A 21296-nucleotide genomic window follows, 5' to 3' on the forward strand; every position below is an offset into this window, starting at 1 on the left:
TCGGTGGATCTGTGTGGATTGATTAAAGTTTTTCTATCATTAATAATACTTTGTCTCTTCAAGATTGTGATTGAAAAAAAGCCGCACAACCACTAAAAACCTTGAAATTCACATCAGAGGTGAGGATTCACTTTCAGAGGGTAATTCTTAAGGGGGGCAATAAAACACATCCAGTCTGACTTTGGTTTTCAGGGGGAAGAGAGTAGCCTCCTTCAGGGGAAGTCTGACTTGTGCGTTAGTGTACTTTTCTAGAAGCTGTTTATAGTGACGGAGTATCAAAGTAACAAAGTGGCTTAACTTGGAGCATTCTTAATGCTTACATTAGATGCCTTTTGACCTTAGTTATGTTGAAATGCTTACTTAAAGTTGTTTATTCTGGAAATGTGTAGAAAGCTGTCTTGATTTCCTTCAAGACACCTACACATTTTTATCCAATAAAAATAACTGGCTATAAAATAATAAAATACAATTCTTTTGCACCTGTGTGAGAAAGTAAATCCAGATCTTAACTAACATTCTGATACCACGGCGCAGTGTCTGCCTCCTTTCACATGAAAATAACTGTTACAAAAAGAGAAGGTTTGCCTAACTTGAATTGATACCTGTAAAAATGTACCTTAAAATCTATAGCTGAAAATGAATAGGAACGTGCTAATGTTACTAGCTTGCATCATTATTTAAATGATTTTTATATAAAGATTGAATGGTAGTGGAATTCTGGAAACCCCATCCATCCTATGTACTTCAGATTACCAACCATGTGTACTTCAGCAATGATTTCCCAGGTTTTCCAAAGAAATGAGAAGAGGTATTTTTATGTATCTCAGCTTGGCTTGATGCCTCTGTAAACTTAATAATCTTTTTAGTGGAGGGGATGCAAAGAGCAGAATTCAGTTGACCATTTGTGTTTTAAGATTCTTGAAAATTTGGCTAAGGTAAAAAGCAAATGACAAAAGCATAGCCTTGAGTGCAAAAAATTGATTTCAGTTTCAAAAATTAATTCCTTGATACTTGCAGGCTAAACTAGCTTGTGTGTTTGTATCTGTAGCACATAGACTACTAGACCCTTGTAGATTATACCTTATATCCATTTGCTGGATATTATCCATAGCATCAGCACATGTGATTAAGAAAATGGCGCTACTTCAGTACTGTTACAAAAACAGACTTGTAAAATGTGATGGCACAGGCAGCTCTTGTTTTATGTCAGAGATACAGCCTTAGCAAGTTGAGTAGATAAAGATGATTATGATAACCAGTTGCCCCAGCCTCCCTCTGCTAAGTGGTGTAACCACTGGTTTTGCTTTTTGTGGCTGATAGCTGCTTCTAGAGAATATTTCTGCCCCACTGCATCCTTTTCTTCTGCTGTCTTCTGGATGCCGCAACAGAAAGGAACATCTTGCTGAACTGCTGAAGGAGTACTGAGTTGCCTGTCTGGGGCCATTTCCAGGTACCGCTTGAGATTTTCTGGTTGGTAGGGTTGCCAAAGATGTATTAGTGGGTGCCTTGCTTCTAATTTTCCTGAGAGATTCCCTGGAACTGAAACCCTTGCTTCTCTTACCTGCCCTGCCCTCCCGAGTGTGTTCCTCTCTTGTGGTTCTCGCATTGACCAGTAGTGGTAGTAATGGTAACAGCAGTGGGAATAATGGCTGACATTGCCAAAAAGCTGAGAAGATACGGGTGTATAGTCCTGGGCAAAGTTTTTCTCACTGGTGCTGCTGCTGAGTTCTTAGATGTTTGAGGTTGGGAAGTCTCCGTTTGGCCTAAGCCTTGAAGTGGTGTGTACTCCATGATGTTCAGCTGTGGGGTTTCTTTTAGTTCTGACTTCTCTTGTCGCTTTTGGCCTTGCAAATAAGTAATCAAAACCCGTGATGCAGTCATGACACCAGCCACGTACTCAATACAGTGTCACTTCTATTAATCCTTTCAAGGCTTTACTGCAATCTGATCTAAGCAGGAATCTTGTAAGGGAAGCAGTTTTTATCTTTGTTAAAAAATAATCTTTGTGTAGATAAGGTGATCTTTGGATCACTTCAGAATAGAGCCAGTTTAAAAAAAGAAACCAAAAAACGCCGCGTGTAAACTATCCCATCCTCTAGTCTCGAGTACTTTTCTGTAAAAGATTTGCACTTTCCTAACCATAAAGAAAGGGCTGATCATGAGAGCTTGGCATAGGTTGGTGCTACAAGAAAATAAATGGAGGTAAAATAGGCTGAGCAATACAGGGCTTAGCTAGCTGCTGAAACGAGATCAAAAGCTGCTTTCCTCTGCTGGGTTCAGCTGGGTAGAGTTAATTTTCTTCATAGTAGCTTGTATGGTACTATGCTTTGGATTTGTGACCAAAATGTTGATAGCACAAGGATGTTTTCTGTGATTACTGATACTTGCACAGAGTCAAGGCTTTTTTTGCTGCTTCTCACACCACCTCACCAGCAAGTAGGCTGGGGGTGCAGGAGAAGTTGGGAGGGCACGTGGCCAGGACGGCTGACCTCAGCTGACCAAATGGGTATGCCAGACAATACGTCATCACGCTCAGCAATAAAAGCTGGGGGAAGAAGAAGGAAGGGGACACACTCACACGTTCAGACTGATGGCATTTGTCTTCCCAAGTAACTTAATTTGTGATGGAGCCCGGCTTCCCTGGAGATGGCTGAGCCCCTGCCTGCCCACGGGAAATAGTGGATGAATTCCTTGGTTTGCTTTGCTTGTGTGTGCGGCTTTTGCTTTACTAAACTGTCTTTGTCTCAATCCATGAGATTTCTCACTCTTGCCTTTTCAGTTCTCTTCACCCTTCCCTCTGGAGAGGAGTGAGCGAGCGGCTGTGTGGGGCTGAGCTGATGGCCAGGGTTAACCCACAAGAGCCCTTCTCCTTCCAGACTGCTTAGATGTAAAATTGCAAGCTGTGGTCTCAGGTAACACAGTGATCTTACTCCTTCTAATAGTGGTAGGTGTTAATATGGAAAAAATACAAAACACAGCAATGTTTTGTGTGTAAACACTTGAAATGAATTTATTAAAAAAAAAATCATTTTTACAGTTGGATCATACAGTATTCTCCTGTATGCCTTAAATTAAAAGCCTCCAGCTTTTACAAATGCTGCCCAGTACAAAAGTGCTAATGTAAAACTGTAGTGTTTCTGTATATAAACCAGCACTACACATCACTAAGTATCACTCTAAATAGTCTCTTCACCAGCATCAATGAGTGGAGAAGAGATGGAAGATCAGACTTCATAGTGTTTAAGGGCTTCCTTCTTCCCCTTACAGTTCAGTCTTCAGGAGCTTCAGCGCTTTCTGCATGTTTGAATACACTAGAAATGAAATATTCATACATGTTATTTTTGTTCCAGCTTCCTCTGCCAGCGACTACAAATACTGTAGAGAAAATGTTGTTATGCTTAAAGCCTTTGCTCACATGTGCATTGCTGTATGGATTCTGTTGCACTGTGCTCTTCCAGGCATTTTGTGCAAGTCAGCTGTTTAATTGTGACTGGTAAGAACATAAATCTGTTAATGCAAACGCATAGGCATTCGCAGGGCAGAGATGGGAGCTGGGCAGCAGTGTGGGGGAGGCTGCAGCAAACAACTCTTCCCTGCTCCCAGAAGGGTTCCTGACCTGGCCCGGCAGGGCTTGCTTGCAAGAATTCTCGTTGTTGCTTACAGTGAACGCTGCTGAATTATGCAAGTTCCTACTGACGTGTGCTTTCTTTTAAACAGATGGATGTTTAAGGCTCCGGGGCTCTGCAATCATTCTCTTCACCTCACTGAGTTTAAGTCTAGCCTCCTGTTTAGTTTTAATCCTAGTTAACGGTTTTTCAGCTAGTACTGATTCAGCTAGTCTGTAATGCCTGGTGTTATTCCTTGTTGCGTGAAAGATGTGACTGCTTTCAGAATATTTTCAGAATACACTACTTACACAACGAAATGTCAGAGGGCTCGTATGCGTAGAGACGGTTTGAGTATCTTCCAGTAATATCTGCTCTCACAGTCAGGGAAGGATCTGGGAAAAAAGGATGAGAGAAGCTGTAGAGGACAGGACTGACCTTCAAGCAGAAGGAAACAACCCTTCCTGCACTTCTGCTTGTTTCGTAAATGTTTCTGCAAGACACATCTGCTTCCATGAACAACTAGGAGATGGTTCTTCTGCACAGTCACCGACATTTCAATTTTAAATGTTGCAGTTGCACGTTTATTAAACAGGGCATACGTTTAATTCTGATCAGTGCTGATCGGCCTTGCACCCTGTGCCACTGCATAGTACCTGAATCAACTCCTCGAGCTGAGGCTGCTTCCAGGCAACGAGTATTATTAAAAAAGAAATAATAAAGGAAGAGAGAATATGGCAGTTGTTTTAGTCTGTTGAAAATAGTCACGATGACCTAGATTTATGAAGGTATGGGTGAACGATGCATGTGTGCAGTGCATGAGGCTACGTATCTGTGCTGGGAGTGGGAATACCTGGGTGCATGCATGGCCACGAATGTGTCTCCAAAACGTGAATGCTCGGGAGGGGGTTGTGCAGGTGAGGGGGGGGCAGGACCGAGCGCTGAGCCTTGGAAATCGGCCCCTGAAGCAGCCGGCATCACTGCTGCTCCTGCGATGTCTGAGGTTGTGTTACAAACCAAAACCCAAGGGGTTTACAGAATTTCTAGAGGTAGGAGGGTGTGGGAGCCTGAGCCAGTGCCCACCCATTCCAGCGACTTCCGTTTCGATAACACAGCAGATGGAATTGCATCGTTTTGAGGAGTCCATGAGGGAGGATTCACAGGCTGGACCTGTGAAGCTAGTGACCTGGCAGGGGTTGCTCGGAAATTTGATCCACCAAAACCAAGCAGAAATTTTGTATTTCTCATGGAATAAATTCCTGCTTGTAAGCCTGAGGATTTGGGATGGGTGGCACAGCAGGGCCTTCAGTCTGAGATGAGCTGTGGTGCTTGCGGTACTCACCTACAAACAAAATCCGAGGGACATACTGGCCGTCAGGGGAAAGGTTCTTGTCTGTGGTTTCATACTTGAAGAAAACAGAGGTTCCCAGTCAAGGAGGGCATGTTACAGAATTATTTTTTTTCTCCAATGTACTTTTGTGTTACAAAATACAGCTCAAATAATACATTTTGCGGTTCAAGAGATGCACTGTCTGGGATGTGATCTTTTAACAGCTGGCATTGCGAATTGATGACAACACCTCATGTGAATGTTAACCTTTGAATTCCCTCGCATTTTGAGTTTATGGGAGGTACAGGTGAAAGAGACTTATTACTAAATCTATTATGCTTCAGCACTGGCCATTTTCCCAGCCAACCGCAGCTATTAAACTAATTATAGCTAGAGAAGCCGTAATTAAAAATAGAACTGTGTTGCTTTCACTTAATGAAATGTAACTGGGAAACTTACCACCAGGTTCAGGAGAATGAATTTTTCAGCCAGTTTCTGTATCTCTTTATGTTCAGCAAAGACCTTCTTGAGGGCTAGAGTGAAAACAAACGGGAACGAAAATTAAAAATATGCCCCTGAAATATGTTGTCCTTGAAAAAGAAATTCAGACAAACTGAGGGAATCAAAATGAGAATTCACAGTTTGCAATTAGAGCAAATAAAAATTTTGAGTTCATTCCACTGGAATTTGATCAGCCCGCTTATGTTCTGGGGTGGAGAGTAATTGCCACGGTACCCACGGCCCTCCCTCCTCCGGGTAGTGCCGCCTGCTCCCGGGTTTGTCCGCCTCAGTCGCAGTTTGAGCATCTGACCCTTCCAGCCTCCTGTTGCGGTTTCTGGCCCCAGCCCTTAAGGCACCGACCAGGCGGGGTGCGGGGCCCAGCCTGGCGCACTGGGAAGGGCTCCCCGCGGCTTGCGGGAGGAAGGGCCCTCGGGTAAATTGGGAACGCTGGGAGCAGAGCACTCCCAGTTACCAGCAGAGTAGCCAGTAGTTCCAGCCCAGCACGCTCTAGTCCCTGGCTGGATTCAGCCTCCATCACAGCAGTGCTGAGGGCTGCGTGTGTCCTTGCAGGAAATCACTGTTCTTCACTGCCCTGAGTCTTGCTGTTGGCTTTGGCTGGCTGTGACGTGCCCCAGGGCTGTGACATACCCCAGGGTGGGCCGTGACATACCCCAGGGCTGGCTGTGATGCCCCCTGGGGCTGGCTGGGACATGCCCCAGCGCTGGGACATACCCCAGGACTGGCTGTGACGTGCCCCAGGGCTGTGACGTGCCCCAGGTCTGGCTGTGACAGGTCCGTGCCTGCTGGCCCCTGCCCGCTTCTGCATCACGGATGCACTGCGGTACCGTTCCTATTGTGTTTCTGCACACCAGCAGACACCCCCGCGGGACAGCGGCATGACGAACGTCCCCCCGCCCCCGTCCCCGTGCCACCCGGCCTGCCCTGCGGCCTGCCCAGCGGGCAGAACCGTGCCCGGCGTTTTTTATATAATTTTTTTTTTTTTTTGAAAGCAGCGTTTAACCGGCAACCGAGGACCAGGCGGTGCCTCGGTTCCCCGCGGCTGGCGCTGCCGTGGGCGCGGAGCGGTTACCCTGGCTGTGCGGGCAGTCCTCCAGGTGGTGGATGATCATCAGCGGCTTGTTGCTGCAAGAGGAAGAGTCGCGTCAGGGGCGGGGAGGCGACAGGGGGCGACAGGGGGCGCGGGGCGGGGCGCGGTACCTGTGCTTGGCGCGGAACAGCGCTTCCTCGTACGTCTGCGTCCAGACGAGCTGGTCTCCCCAGCCTGCGGGGCAAGGACAGCGGCGCGTTATAAGCGGGCTCTCAGCCCGCGGGTTCGCGTCCTGCCTCTGCCGCGAAGGGCTTTGAACCGAACCGCTGCCAGAGCAGGAATTAAGGGGTGTGTGTCTGTGTACACGCTAGGAAATACTAGAAAATGTATTTGCAGAACGAGTTGCAAGAAAAGTAATTTAGTAGAACAGCGTAGGAGAGTTAAAACTTTAGCACGTTGCCCTTTTTTTGTTTTGTTTTGTTTTCTTCTGCTTACCTCTGGAGAGTGTCTGAGGCAGTTTCGGTTTAGTGGCAGTCTCCTTTGTCTCCTTCTTGCCCATATCCTTTGCCAGAGCAGAGGAGATGGCAATGAGCAGCAGGAACATGGACGTGTAACTCTTCTCCATGGCTGCCCCTGGAACAGGTGAGAGACCTGACGCTGCGGGGCCTCGCAGGCTGTCGCCTGCTCTGCGGCACACAGCAGAGGCCGGGTCACAGGTATGTGGCAGGGTGAGTCGGGCTGGAAGGAGCTGCTCCAGCAGGGGCCTGCGCTGGGGGCCTGGCCAGTGTCACGTTTGCTGAGCACGTTCCCAGGAAGGACCTGGCTGCTTTCTGCTGCCCTGTTCATGCCGTCGTGCTGCCATCCTTTTAAGATGCGCGCCTATGCGCTAGCTTCTCTTTCCTTTTTACATATATTGGATTTGCTCAGTAAAACAACCGCATTTTGGCAATTCCAAAAGTACTTGCCAGTCCTAATAAGTCACAGTTTTACCTGGATCTCTCAGTGTTGTAGTAACCTAACTCAGCAGGTGCTGAAAAATTAGCTTGTCTTAGCTCTTCCTCCATTTTGCAGCGGGAGTGACTCAGATGAGGCCAGGGTGTTAAGCTCGGCTTTACAGGGAACCCCTGGCACAGCTTAATGCTGTGTTGAAACTTCCTATCATGTCTTCCCCCTTAAAAGTATCATCTAATCCTCAAACCCAGTAGGATGTTTAATAAAAAGAGTGGGGAGACGTTGCTGTGTGGACCGGACCACTGAGAACCGAAGTGCAGCCTGCTGGTTTCAGCAACACACGGGCTTTTCCTGAGGCAGGCTCTGGGGCATGGCGGTGGAGGTGAGACTCGTCTGTCAGGAAGCTCCTCAGCCTTTCAGCGGGGATGCTTCTCTGAAGGGGGAAATCACCTCAGTAACATGACCCTATGTTTGCCCATTAAATTTCTTCCTAGAAGCTAGAACACCAATGTAATAGGTACAGTAAGAAAATCCCGGATATTCCAAAAGCAATATAGAAAATTCTAAAGATTCATGCAAAAATTACAACAGGTTGACAGTTTTTAAAATTCAGATGATGAAAATTAAATTCCGGGGAAACAGAAGCATTTTTCTGGGTAGGAACTACAGGAGGAGAAGCTAGCTGAGTTTCCAGCAGTGCTCTTTTTTGCAAAGATATCCAACACACCTCAGACATCCAAAAAGTCACTGTTTCAAGGGCATGAAATATGGCTCTTGCCACAGACTGCCTTTCTGCCTTAAGAAAAGTCTCTTTGGCAAGGAAGAAAATTGCATAAAATTAAATTAAACCCAGTGGATTTTCAGGATTGCCTCGAGAGCTGTTTTGGTTAAAGCTGTGTAGCGGAAGTAATGCTTCCTTGGGAAAAAGCAAAAAGAAGGTATGGGATGACCAGGACATCAAAGAGCAGGCAAATTTTATGCTGTTGCTGATGCAGAAAGCAAAGACAGAGGAACATTAAATATGCTCTTTGAAAACCCTCCTCTCTTGGTTCTTTTAACCTGCAAAGCCAACATTTCTCTGTACATTCTTCCTCATTGTGACCTGTGCTGAGCTGTGTCTACTTTGCTGCAGTCTTTTCTTCCCACTGACCAGGCTGCCCCCGCCCCAGGTAACCCAGGCTCCCAGCTCCCTCAGGTACTTTCTGAAGCAGTAGATGTGCCGCACCGTGCCGCGCCGCACCGTGCCGTGCCGTGCCTTACCTTGTTTACTCTCCCAGACACCTGCCAGGGCGCGAAGGTGGTCCCGGTTACAGTGTGAACAGGGCTGTTCCTACTGCCTATTTATGCACCTTCACACACCCCAGCTCCACCCACAAGCTTTGAATTTGAATACTACTTCCAAAGAACTAAACTTTCCAGTTTTTTCCCCGCCAAAGCATTCAAGGTTAATTTTGTGATTAAATATCATTACTGTTTCCTGTCCGACGCTGTATCTAAAGCTTAGAGATGATTCTACAGTCTTTTGGGACATTTAATGAAAGGTGATTTTAAAAGGCTGGCAAAGATCCAAGTCCAGGTAAGCTTAAGTCCAGACTCCTGATTTGCCTGAAGAGTGATTTGTCCTTTTTCGATTGGCTGGAAAATCAATACGGTATGCTGTTCTTTTAGCCCTTTGAAAAACTTAAATTGATGACTCAGAACTTTAGATGTTAATTAGATAATTAACTATGCACATTATACAGATATGTGTGCACACACGCACATATAACAGCCCATAGGAAAACTGTAGTAAAACCTAAAAGAAAGTTTGTAAAGATCTCCACAAAAATGTATGTGGAAGCTATAGCAATAAACTGCCTTTGTAAGCAGAGGTCTAAATGAATATGTAGTTCAAATTCCAGGCTTAATTAGTTGTGTAGACATTTATTTGTAACTACAACATGACAATCGACCATTGTAGGTTTCAGATACATGTGTAATACAGTGCAGTGCTCAGGAAAACGAGACCTTTTTGGGTGGTTAGAAGGCCATCCCTACTGTTGTGCTGACTGCAGATGGTCCTTCCTCTGAGGTCAGTGTGATTCTGTCCTCAACAATGTATATTGAAACGACAGTGTGTTCTCCTTGGTGCATGCCTCATATATTTCAGTGAGATTAAAATCTCATGTTCACGGGCAGTGAACACTTAGCATTACTCAGCTGGGTAGATGAAATCCATCAGATACGGATTTTCCTGTTTGAAATTCACAGTACTCTCTGATTGCTGCTAACAGCACCCGTTTTTTATGAATATGCTTAAGAGAACATGCTTAGTGCTTTGGATCATGATGATGATTGTTTTTTTTTTAAAAAAATCTTTTGTAAACAGTAATTAGGAAAACAAGGTGCAGAAGCAAGATGGTGAACTCCAGTAAAAAAAGAAAAAAATGTTATTCCTTACAAATGTACAGTAGTACCATGCTTTGCTTAGACTCTTGACTTATTAGAAGGGTGAAACCAAAGCTCTCAGGGAAGTCAGTCATTTTAACTCCTGTTTCTGGATGTTTCATGACAAATGTATGTTCTCCTGATAAAGAAATTAAATGAGAGAGATTGTATATGAATCACTGCTCCTCCTCCTCAGGCACTTCTCCCTGAAGATTCAGAGATGTATTTTGTTAGCTTCTGTACTGCGTATCCAAATCACATCCACAGAAAATCCATAGATTTGATATAAAACATATATCAAAGTAAGTTTCCAAGACCCATGTTTGGACATGGGAGCGAGCGCTCGCTTTGGACGATCAGGTTACATCCTTAATCCGCTTCAGTGGAGATGTAGGAGTCAAACATTAGGTACCCATTTCTGAAATCCTGGTCTCAGCTTAGGCAATTTGTGATTGTAATTTAACACACTTTTGCTGATTGTCTTCTCAGATCACACCTAACAGCATGTGGTAGGCTTAAAGCTTGTAACAGAAGTTGTAGTTGCTTTCTGGTGATGCAAAGAGATAATGAGCAGGTAGGCTTCCACTCACACACTTTTTTTTTTTTTTTAAATAGGGCTTTATCTAAAAATGCGTTCTCAAAACCAAGCCCCCACCTGCTCCTTGGCTCCTGCTTACATGTATTTCCATTTAATTTGCCCTTTTGCTTTCTCCTGTTTTCAGGAGATGCACTTAACTTTGCCTATTTCTGCATAGCTTTGTGCTGCTCTGGCAGAATTGTCGCCTTCAAGAAACTCAGTAATTCAAACACAGCTACTCACAGGGACTGCCCTGTCGGCCCAAACCCAGTGATCTCAATGGAGGTAGCTGAACATATCTCTAAACCATCCTTGTGCCTTGTTATTGAAGGGGAGCTCAGCCTTTCCCACAGCTCCCTGCTTGGGTCCTGAGACCGTACCCAGCCACTGAGCTAGCTTCTGGCTGTTTATTGGGGGGTACTTTCTCCACCTCAGTGACTAAATCCTGCAGGAATTGCCCCAGGAGAGCCTGGAACAAAATAGGACTATCCCAGAATGTTTTTCCTCTTTTGTTATAAAGATTTGATAGACCCCATTACTGTTAATATTTAACATCCTTACAAAACTAGACTTTGGATTATTCCTTTGACATTCTTTTCTCTGGTCTGAAGGTACCTTTGCTCATTATGTTTCAAAGAAATCAGCACAGCATCGGGTGACTGATGTTAGAGCTGTTTTGAAGGCATTTTCTGAAACACATAATTTTTCCTTGTGTTTTGTAATACATAAGTTTTAGAATTCAGCCATTTCTTCTAATTTCATAACAAATGGCGTGCCTCCAAGTCTTGTGATCTGCTGCTCAGAATAAATAGCACAACTTTACATCGGAGGAATACAAGTAATGAATGAAAGGTACAGTCAGACCCAGACTAGCAGTGCTCTGAGTCAAAGCCAGAGACAGCTGTACCTGGGAGTCAGTGAGCTTCCAGTGCTGTGAACGTTGCAGTATATTGTAAGGCACAGCGGTTGAAAGTACAATGCATTAATCTGAGAACTGGTCAGAATTTTTTTGTGAGTGCTTTAACCACATGAACTGAATAGTAAATTTTTATCATTGAAAGCTGCTTGGATGAAATTTGCCTGATATTTTTTCTGGAAAGCCTTTCACCCCAAAATTTAGGAGCTGAGACACTTCTGGCACCTATAGCAGGTGCAGGTCTCATTCTATTTCCCTCTCCCCCTGAAATAATTTGAATCCTTATCTGGAAGGTTACAGGCAGGTGCTTTCTAGATTGGGACACGGCATTACAATCAATGTTCCCAGTCACTCATGTCAAGACCTTTTCTTTTTCTGTAGCAGTCATGTATGCTGGAGCAGGTACCAGACCCTAGATACTCCACATCCTGGCTTAGCTCTTGGTCTGTTAGGCAAGAAAGCAGTTTTTCTCACATTGCCTCAGGAAATGTCTGCTAATACACACAAATGGAGAGCACTACTAAAGGAGAGCTGAGGAAGGACTTGGTATCCTATAAGTGGTTCAGACATTCTCCTGAGAGGTGGAAGACCATGGTTCAACCATTTTGCTCTCTATTTTCGGAACAAAGCCACATTTCAATGTAGAGCTGGGAAGTCAAAAGTTCAGCAGATTTCTACTGCTGAACACTTAAAATGGTAACTGGAGTTCAGGTAAATACCTGCTAAGAGTCTGATGATCTTGTTTGAAGGATGATGATTTCCCCAAATATGTCAGCTCAACACTTTCCTCTTTTTTGTTGAATGAATTACTCAATTAACTTGCATAACTTAACTCAATAAACCTACAGTTTATTGGTCATAATTTTCAAATCGGATAGCGGAAGAGGTGGTTAGAATATAAAATAAGACATTCTGACCTTTTGCTCACTGCTTTCAAAACATAAGACCAATTCATAAGGATTTTGGTATCTCTTTTGATATAAAAGAAAGTATTCTTTTCCACTTGCATGTGCGTTTTTATAACACAAATCACCATCACTTGATATAAATTGACAGACTGGTGTGAAAAGCATGGAGCATCCTTTACATAGCTTCAGATAATGTAACCAGTTCTTCTATTACACTCTGTTTTGAACTGTGAAGTACTAGGATGTCTGGAAGGCATTGCTGAATGATGTGTTTTCAATTCAATAAGTCATTTGAACACCTGTAGTAGATGTACTTGCTCTTGTATTGTTTAGTGCCCTTTTCCACAACAGTAAGGAAATTATCATGATCTGTTACACCAAGGAGTGTCAAGGTTTTCAGTGTATGTGGGACTTCATCGCTCAACTTTTGTTTGGTAAGAGAAAGCCTGGTCCTGACAACATATAGATTTAACTTTGAAATGTTTTGTTCGGACCCACAGGGAAGAAGTGAAGAGCAATTCTTTGATGAGGGGGACTGGGAAGCTGGGGGTGGACCACAGCCTATGAAGAAGACTGTTTATCAGGTCTTCTTAACTGGGCAGGTCAGTTATGATCAGCAGGGCTTCATGCCTGAAATTTTTATACTTCTTTTATTTAAAATTCAAGTTTAAGTAAAGGCATTTTAATTAATGGAAATAACTACCTGTGTTTAAAACCAGAAAATCTGCTGTACTCCAAGATTAAAGCAAATGATTCCTCCCCTGTCTGAGCAACTGATATTCAGCTTTCAGTATTGTTCAAAATCTCTAAGCCAGCAGTCTCCTATTTTTACTGTACTGTGATATATGGGTATGGTGGGAAGACCTTTGTGTATTGAACAGCTTAGTTTTGTACTTAGTATGACATGGAGTGTTTTTAATTAACTCCTTTCTGTTAATATAACTTTTTAAGAAAACCTGCCTCCCTTGGTCCTTGGATGATAAACTCCGTTATGGTCAAGTAGCTGAGCCACAATGTCCGTAATTCAGTGAGTCTCCTGGAGCTGCCACCTTACAGTCATCTCTCCGTGTGGCTCCTTGTATTCATTGCTCTTATTTCAAATTTATGTTTGGTTATCTGCAGCCCAGGCCCTCTCAATTTTCCAAATGCTTTACCCTGAAGATCAGAAGACTTTGGCTTCTAGTAAATATCAGTGACATGATGCCAGCTCTGATTCCCAGAAATGGTCCCTAAGTAGTAAGAGACAGGATTGTCTTTATTTTTTTTTTTTATTCCTACCAACTTGCCTTAGTTTACAAAAAGAAAGAAAAGGATCCCATCCTGGTAATTCTTTGGGGTTCTTTTTTGTTTGTTTTGGGTTTTTTTTGTTTTTTTGGTTTTTTTGGGTTTTTTTAATTGTATTTTAATTTTTTTATTAATGAACAGTAAATACATCTGCTCAGTGAAATTCCAGCTGAACCCACTGACACAACTGCTTTCCTAGCCCCACTACTGCTTGTATGATAATCTCACATTATTTAATATTGCTTTTGATTTTGGGCCAGTAACGTAATCAGCATTACCTCTGCAATGAAGTGTATTTGTTCTGCTGAGTTTGTCTCTGTCACTGTTTTTCTCCAAGCTGTACAGACTCTCATGGTGTTGACACCTTCTGGCCTGTGTGATGTGCTCCTCAGCACCCTCCATCTTCTCCCAAACTCTTGACTTTGCCTTGGCTTGTGTAGTTGTCACAGAATGTGCAGTTTTAGTCAATCGCACAGACTGCACAGTTTTAAGGGATTCCAGTGTTGACGTTCAGCTGCTGTTCTGCAGCAGATCGCACAGTTGTCATATCTCAGATATTCCACCGTGTCACCACCATGCCCACGTCACAGTAGCTTTTTCTCCCTCTACTTCAGTCTGAACTGAATGAGGGTCTTTGCTTTGACAATTCCAGTTGCTTTGTCAAGGTTAAATTTGAGATTTAGCAGTCTCATTTTCTGAGTCGGATTTCCCAGATCCTGAGTATAATCTGTTTTTTTTTTATCCGGGCCTCAGACACAAAGTTGTAAAACTTATTCTCTGAATTTCGATCAAGGGTAAAGTCCTCTATGCTTTCACCTTCTTAGCTTCTTAGCACAGTGTGCAGTGCTCTAAATTTCTGTCTAACTGACCTCCTCTACTAAAATTGAGGAAATTGGCTGGGCTTGTCTAATATGTCAAAGAGGAGGTTAAGGCACTATCTAATAGCAGGCTGCAACTACTTAAATAGGTGCTACAAAGATGAAGGATCCAAACTATTCCGTCAGTTTGAGGACTTATTGTTTATTTTTTAGGTTGCCTATATTCTATGCTAAGGTGATATTCTGCCTCCAAAAATAATCTTTTATTTGCCAATATAACACAAATGTTAGGGACATATAACTTTGCCAATATAACACAAATGTTAGGGACATAAAGTGGTCTTAACCAAGATCACTTTAAAAAATCCCTGTACAGCTGACATAGTCCCATGGCAGAATCCTTCCTCTTTTTGCATTCCATGATTGTGTGAGTATAAAGTTCTGCTGAATTTTCAATCTTCCTCCTGTCTAAACCCCACTTCCTGCAAAAATAGCCCATCTCACAGGGATGAGACTCTTTCCCTCTATTTCTTTGAAGAATCGCATTTTACTGCTAATAATCTCTTAGCACACATTGCCAGTAAATTACCCTGAGTTTCTTGCTAAAGAATGTTTTTGTGCAGAAAGCTGTCAGCAGTAGCATCAATGATGGTGGCTTCTCAAAGATCATCTGTCTTGAAGGAGCTGAGCCGTTTCCTCGGTCAGGGAACATATGCATAACACAGTCACTTTGCATGAGAGAAGATATATCTCCCATAACATCCCCACAGAAAAACTGATGAAATATGGACTAAGTAAGAGGAGAGTGACATGGACTGCCAGGCTCAAAGGGTTCTGATTGGCAACGCATGGGCTGGAGGCCAGTCACTAATGGTGTACCCCAGGGGTTAATACTGGGGCCAATATTACTTAACATCTTTATTAATGGACAGAAAGAGTACACCCTTAACTAGTCTACAGGCAATACAAAGCTGGGAGAAGCATTTTGTAAACCAGATGGTTGTGATACCACACAGAGGGACCGTGACATGTTGGAGAAATGAACGCCATGAACTTCAACAAACAGCAATGCAAGCACCTGCACCTGGGAAGGCACCAGTGCATGCTGGGGTTCAGCCAGATGGAAAGCAGCTTTGCCAAAAGTAACCTGGGGTTCCTGGTAGACAGCAAGTTGGACATTAGCCAGTAGCATGCCCTTGAGGCAAAGGTGACCAACAACTCCTAGGGCTGCATTAGGCAAAGCATCACCAGCAGGACAAAGAAAGCGAGGCCACATCTGGCGTGCTGGGTCCAGTTCTGGGCTCCCTAGTATAGGAGAGACATGGGCATACTGGAGCAAGTCCAGCAAAGGACTTCAAAGATGATGAAGGGTTAGACCATCTGTCTTTGAGAGGAGGCTGAAGGAGCTGGGACTGTTCATTCTGTGGCAAAGGTGGCTCAGAGGGATCTCATCAATGTCTATAAATACCCGATGTGGGGGAAGTAAAGAAGACAAAGCCAGACTCTTCTCTGACAGGACAAGAGGCAATGGGCCCAAACTGAAATTCAAGAAATTCCATGCAAATGTAAGATATAACTTATTTCCGTAATGTGAGGATGACTGAAGGCTGGAACAGGCTGTCCAGAAAATTTGTGGAATCTCCATCTTTGGACATACTCAAACCACGACTGGATACAGTCCTGAGCAACCTGCTGTAGGTGACCCTGCTTTGAGCAGGGGTCTTGGACTAGACAGTCTGTAGAGATGCCTTCCAAATCCAACAATTTGGTTATTTTATGATTCTACATATGTAGCATATATGAAAGGAAGGTTAAATAGTACAAAGGTGGACTTATAAGCGAACCCAGTCATATTCCGCTCTCAGCTACAGCCGACCTGTTGCCACATAAACGCTAAATTAATGGAAACATGCCATACTGTGGTCACAGATTAGGATATTATTGCTGGAGCAGTAATGAATGGTTATTAACTTTTACCCATGAAGTGCTCATGTTTCACCACCATGTGGGTCATACACTGTACAAACACAGTTGTAATATCCCTATCAGAATAGTTAGCTGGATATTTAAGCCAATTAGAATGACTTCAGGCAATGTGCACCTAAAGTCTTGTTCGAATGCTATGGCCTGGAAACGGTAAGCACCCTCCCACAGGTGGTGCCACCAAATAAGCAGTGTCAGTCACAGGGAGCAGAAAGGAGGATGGGTGTTCCCACTCTTCTCCTGGCCCAGTTCCAGCCAGTGGCATAGTGATAACGTGGCTCTATCTTGGCATTCAAATGCAAAATGCTCCTTTAAAGCTACGTTTTTTGTAGCTGGTGTAAGCAACGCTATCCCAAATCTTGTGAAATCCTTAGTTTACAGCAGTCCAAGGGCTGAGATGTGTTTCAGCTCTGCTTAGCACAGAAAAGTTGGGGCAGAGCAGCCAGCTCTCATTTCCTCTCCCTCCCCGTAAGGTCGTTCCAGCAGCTGAGAATGCCTGAAATAATGAGCTTAGGCAATGTGGTCGTTTACATCCAGCTGTACCACTTGGAGAGTCCCTGGGAGGCAGGGAATTTCCATGTAGTCAAGTCATAGGTGGTCTAATCTCTGCATGACAACGAACTTGGGTGGGAAAGATGGAAAAGGGAGGGTGATCTGAAGGTAGACCACTTAAAACTTCCTGAGGAGTCATACGTATGTAAAAATGCACATACTAGAGTTGCTGTGTCAACCGTCTGTTAGGAGCTACTTCTGCTTTTAATGCCTGAGTGGAAAAGATGAAATACAGTGACATTTCTTGTCCTCTGTTGAAAGATCTGTAACTATCCTAGTTTGACTGAGTTCTCAGAGTTTAAATACGTTGAGTCATTACAAATGCCAGCAATTTGTACTCCTATTGCATGTCATGCAGAGATTAGACCATTTAAAACTTGCAGCCAGTGGTTGCCTGCGACCAGCAGCCTGCTGCATTCTGCAGCTGTTACTGGGCAGAAGTAACCTGGGGCCAATTGGTAGCAACCACCTGCTTTCTGGCATGGGTGGAGGGGGTGTAAATCATCAGCACAGGAAGAATGGGGGAAATGTCTGGTTTTGCCTGGTTGGTGTGAAGTTCTGGTGTCTGCTACTTTGGTATATTGGCTGGCAGGGCTGACATCCAAGTTGCTAATTTAATACATGGTGCTGATCCCTCCACTGACTGTAAGTTTTAAATGTCAAATATCTTTCTAAAAAGCTAAAATAAACTGAATTCAATGAATAGCAGTCAAGTAGATGATGTCACTTACCTGGAGAGAAACAAATAGCCTGTGCTATACTCTTCAGTAATTTGTAACTATATGGGTGCCACATGCCAACAGACCATAGGCATGGGAGCTTTTCTCATATAAAACATTATATGTTCCCATATATACATATATTTAATGTATGTATTATGTATATAATATTTTTTTATATATATACATATAATTACCATATATTTCCCAGCTAAACATTAAAGGTTTATATGATAAATGTTACTTTCACCTGTCTCACGTGATGTCAAAGAATAACCTATAAACAGCTGGTAAGCTCTACCATCTGTTCTAGCTCCCTATGTTTTCTGTTTTAAAACCCTAAAATGACTAGGCAAAGATCTTATCTAATGATTTGCAGCTTTAGGTGAGCTTCACATGGACTCTCATATGTTGCAAATGTCATGCTTGTGTACTTGCAAAGCTGTTCTCTATGGTTAGGTGTCAGGACCTTTGGCATGGTCTCCTATAAAAATCTTTCTCTTCCCTTTTAAAAGAAAATGACAGTCTACCAGACAGTGGGTCCAACTAAGGATGTCTTTGTTGTTTTGAGAGGTGTCTGTTATACCTGGGTTTCTTCTTTCTGTTGACCAGTAAGATTGTCACACCTGTATTTCTTTGCAAGCTTACTGGTTGATAAGTGCAACGTACCAGTACCTAGTTTGCTTGACTTTGTCACTCATGTAGGTATTGTGTAGAACCAGTCCCACTTTCTGCTTTTACTGTCCTGACTCAGCCCCCAAAATAAATAACATTCTTATAACTGGTTGATTAAAGTAGAGTCATCATAAAAGCCTGAGAATTCATATAAGCAGTAGCAAGCTGCATCTTGAACTACGAGATCATCCTTTTGGTGATTGACACTGCTATGTTAATGAAACTTAAGCATGGGTGCACCATAATAATAGGAATTTTCAAACTGTCTCTCTCAGGCATTCAGACTGGATTTGAAATAAAACCACCCCATTTCTTCTGGGGTAGCAATACAGGAAATGTAGGAATATAAAACTCCTAATGCAAGTAGCTCTTCCTTTTAACTATTTCAGTTGCAGACTGTAAGAGTTTCTGGGAGCTGCCATAGTGTTTGAATCTGTCTGTAAGAGCCTGTGCTGTGAAAATGCGTTGTACCACACACGCTCTGAGGTGCTCCAGTGAAGTCAGCAGGGCCATTTGCTGCGTGTACATTTGGCTAGCAGAGCTCGGGTCTGAATTACCTGCAAGCTTCTTAGTTCTTTCTAATAGGGGGGGGGGGGGGGGGGGAAGATTTTAATTTACCAAATCTTTTCCAACTGACGTGCCTTGGATACATAAAGATGTTCATTTAAGGGAAGAAGTGTTAAATTCACAGAAGTGTGGGGAAAATTAAACTGGTGCTTTGTGTTTACAGATATTTCAAATTGAAGAGAAAAATTATTCCAGAGGTGGTGGTATTATTACTGCATGATCTTGGGGTTTTCTTCCTGTCACTAACATTGCTCATGTAAAGGAGAATGACTCTGCAACACCTGAATCTATTAGAAAGGACCCCTCCAGGAAAGTCACAGTTTTGCCTTCAAGAGAGCACACCATGTAGCCATGCTTCTTTCCTGTTGCCTGTTTGGTGAGCAAACAAACTTTCTGTGAGTTCATTCAGTGATCCGGTTCATAATAAGCAGAGAGATTTAAGCTTCCAAGTTCTCTGTGCCACTCCCTCTTAAATCTATTGTAATGCAATTTCTAAACATTTTTAGGTTAAAACCGAGCTCTGTACCACTTGTCAAAAGGTCATTTTTTTGAAGGAATTCTACTGTGATGGTCTGTCAGGGGACATGAAAAAATTTCCATTTTTACAGGTCAGCCCTTGTCAAGTGAATCTCAGACTGAACACCCCTTGCTTTTCTGGCTGCATTGGTTGGTATAATAAATTGTCGGCTCTCCTTGCAAACTGGTTTATATAGAAATCTTGCTTGATAAAATGCTTTGGCTCAAGTGGAAGATGCATCGTGGCAGGAGCTGAATTCTGTAACACCTTCTAGCCAGTTGTGTGACAGTGCTGCTCTCCAGTTTTCTTTGTTTCACTGAATTCTGCCTGGTGAGCAAGTCTTGTCCAGGATGATTCGCAGAGCTGGTGAGCAGGAATCTCTCATAGCAGCAGCCCTGGGTGTTGGCTCTCTGCTCTCTAGAACCATAGCAATCTGGGAGTGGCTTTGTTTAATTAATAATCAAAATACTCTACTTTCTGCCTTTAGTTTTATTAGGGAAGGGGAGAGCAAGTGAGAGTGCACCTGTGGCTTATCACCGTAATAAGGTTTAAATATTATGGCAGATGAATGGCAAAACCTTTTTTCTACTCCTGAAGCATGATAGCCTTTTCCTTTCTCTTTACGTGTTTTATGCAGGATGGAATGGCATTCTGAACATACTGGAGAGGGCATCCTAATGCAGGAATGCCGTTCTCACTCAGCAAATCTGAGGTGGCTAAAAGTTAATGCTGGGTTTATTGTGTTGGTTAAACAATAGATTGCAGCTCAGTTGTACAAAAAGTGCTACTGCAATTTTACTAATGGGAAGTGAACTGGATATAAAACTAAATGCAAATAAAAGCTCCTCCCTACAATTTTGGTTTATTGTTTCATTGTTCTCCATTTTTAAGATTGTATTATTCTCCAGTTCATGCTAGGTCAATATTAAAGATACTAGTGAAAGACCCAGCAACATTTCTTTCCCTGTTAGCTGCAGATGCTAGTGTTGATAATTTGGAAAATAAATGCATGTTTGGAGGCTGTAATAATAGCACTAGTTCTTTGTTTTAGTGAAGATACTGCCTGGCCCATGGCCTATTCATAGCTTCTGCACCATGTAAAACATCAAAGGAACGGTGGAGGGCACTTTCTTTCATTCATTCATTTTTCATTTCATTAAAACTTCTGCAGAAGGATGAAAACTATGACTTGGGTAACCTTTTTGAAAGAGCAGGCTGGAGATGCAGAGAGTTTTTTGCTTGTCAACTAAACACCTTTAAAAAAACTATCTGTAAAAAAAAATAAATCCCAGTTAAGCTTTTCACTGCTTACTTCATGCTGCAGAGCTCCAGTCTGAAGCATAACAGCTTTATAGTGGTATCACTAAAGTGTTTTGGGAAATGCTAATGTTTTTGTGCCTAATATTTGAGTGCCTGATCGAAAAATAGGATTTTTATTGTGTCAAATTGTCATTTTGGAAAAAAATAATCTGGGAATGAAAAGTAAGACTCTTTCAAAATTTCTCATGCAAAAGGAATAAAAATTGTTTTGAAAAAGTAACTATTTTGGCTTCACTTCCCAAAGTGAAATTGTGATGCAGAGAATTGCCGATGCTGCCTCTAACTCATGGAGATCTATTAAGAACTGGCAGTGTGAAGATTTCTGTAAGTGAAAACATGAGTCAGTTACAAACTTGGCATTTTAGAAAGGATTTAACCAGGTGGACAGTCTGGTGGGAGATTGGCTAGATGAAATAGGTTAAGTCATTACTCAGGACTCTACTCAGTCACCCTCATGTTCTTGTTGATTAGAAACTGTTAAACATGCGTTAGATGTTTAGCACTGAACAAGGACTACAGCTTTTACCTTTCCAGAAGAGTTTGTTTCAGATATGAACCTGGGTCATTCTAGAGTTCTTGCTGGGCATCTCAATATGAC

General features: G+C 42.9%; 1 protein-coding gene across 1 annotated transcript; it reads right to left on the reverse strand.

The window, feature by feature from the left end:
• Nucleotides 1-2983: 2983 nt before the first annotated feature.
• On the reverse strand, nt 2984-8801 carry AGR2 (anterior gradient 2, protein disulphide isomerase family member). The gene is made up of 8 exons (XM_037387380.1): nt 8696-8801; nt 6980-7117; nt 6655-6718; nt 6527-6579; nt 5395-5468; nt 4948-5011; nt 3917-4000; nt 2984-3311 (listed from the first exon to the last, which is right to left on the reverse strand). Exons 2-8 carry the CDS (start codon nt 7107-7109, stop codon nt 3262-3264), a joined length of 519 nt encoding a protein of 172 aa, XP_037243277.1. The 5' UTR covers nt 7110-7117; nt 8696-8801; the 3' UTR covers nt 2984-3261.
• Between the last annotated feature and the right edge of the window lie 12495 nt (nt 8802-21296).

This window comes from Falco rusticolus, chromosome 4, assembly GCF_015220075.1.
Source record: "Falco rusticolus isolate bFalRus1 chromosome 4, bFalRus1.pri, whole genome shotgun sequence".
NCBI classification, from domain to species: domain Eukaryota; kingdom Metazoa; phylum Chordata; class Aves; order Falconiformes; family Falconidae; genus Falco; species Falco rusticolus.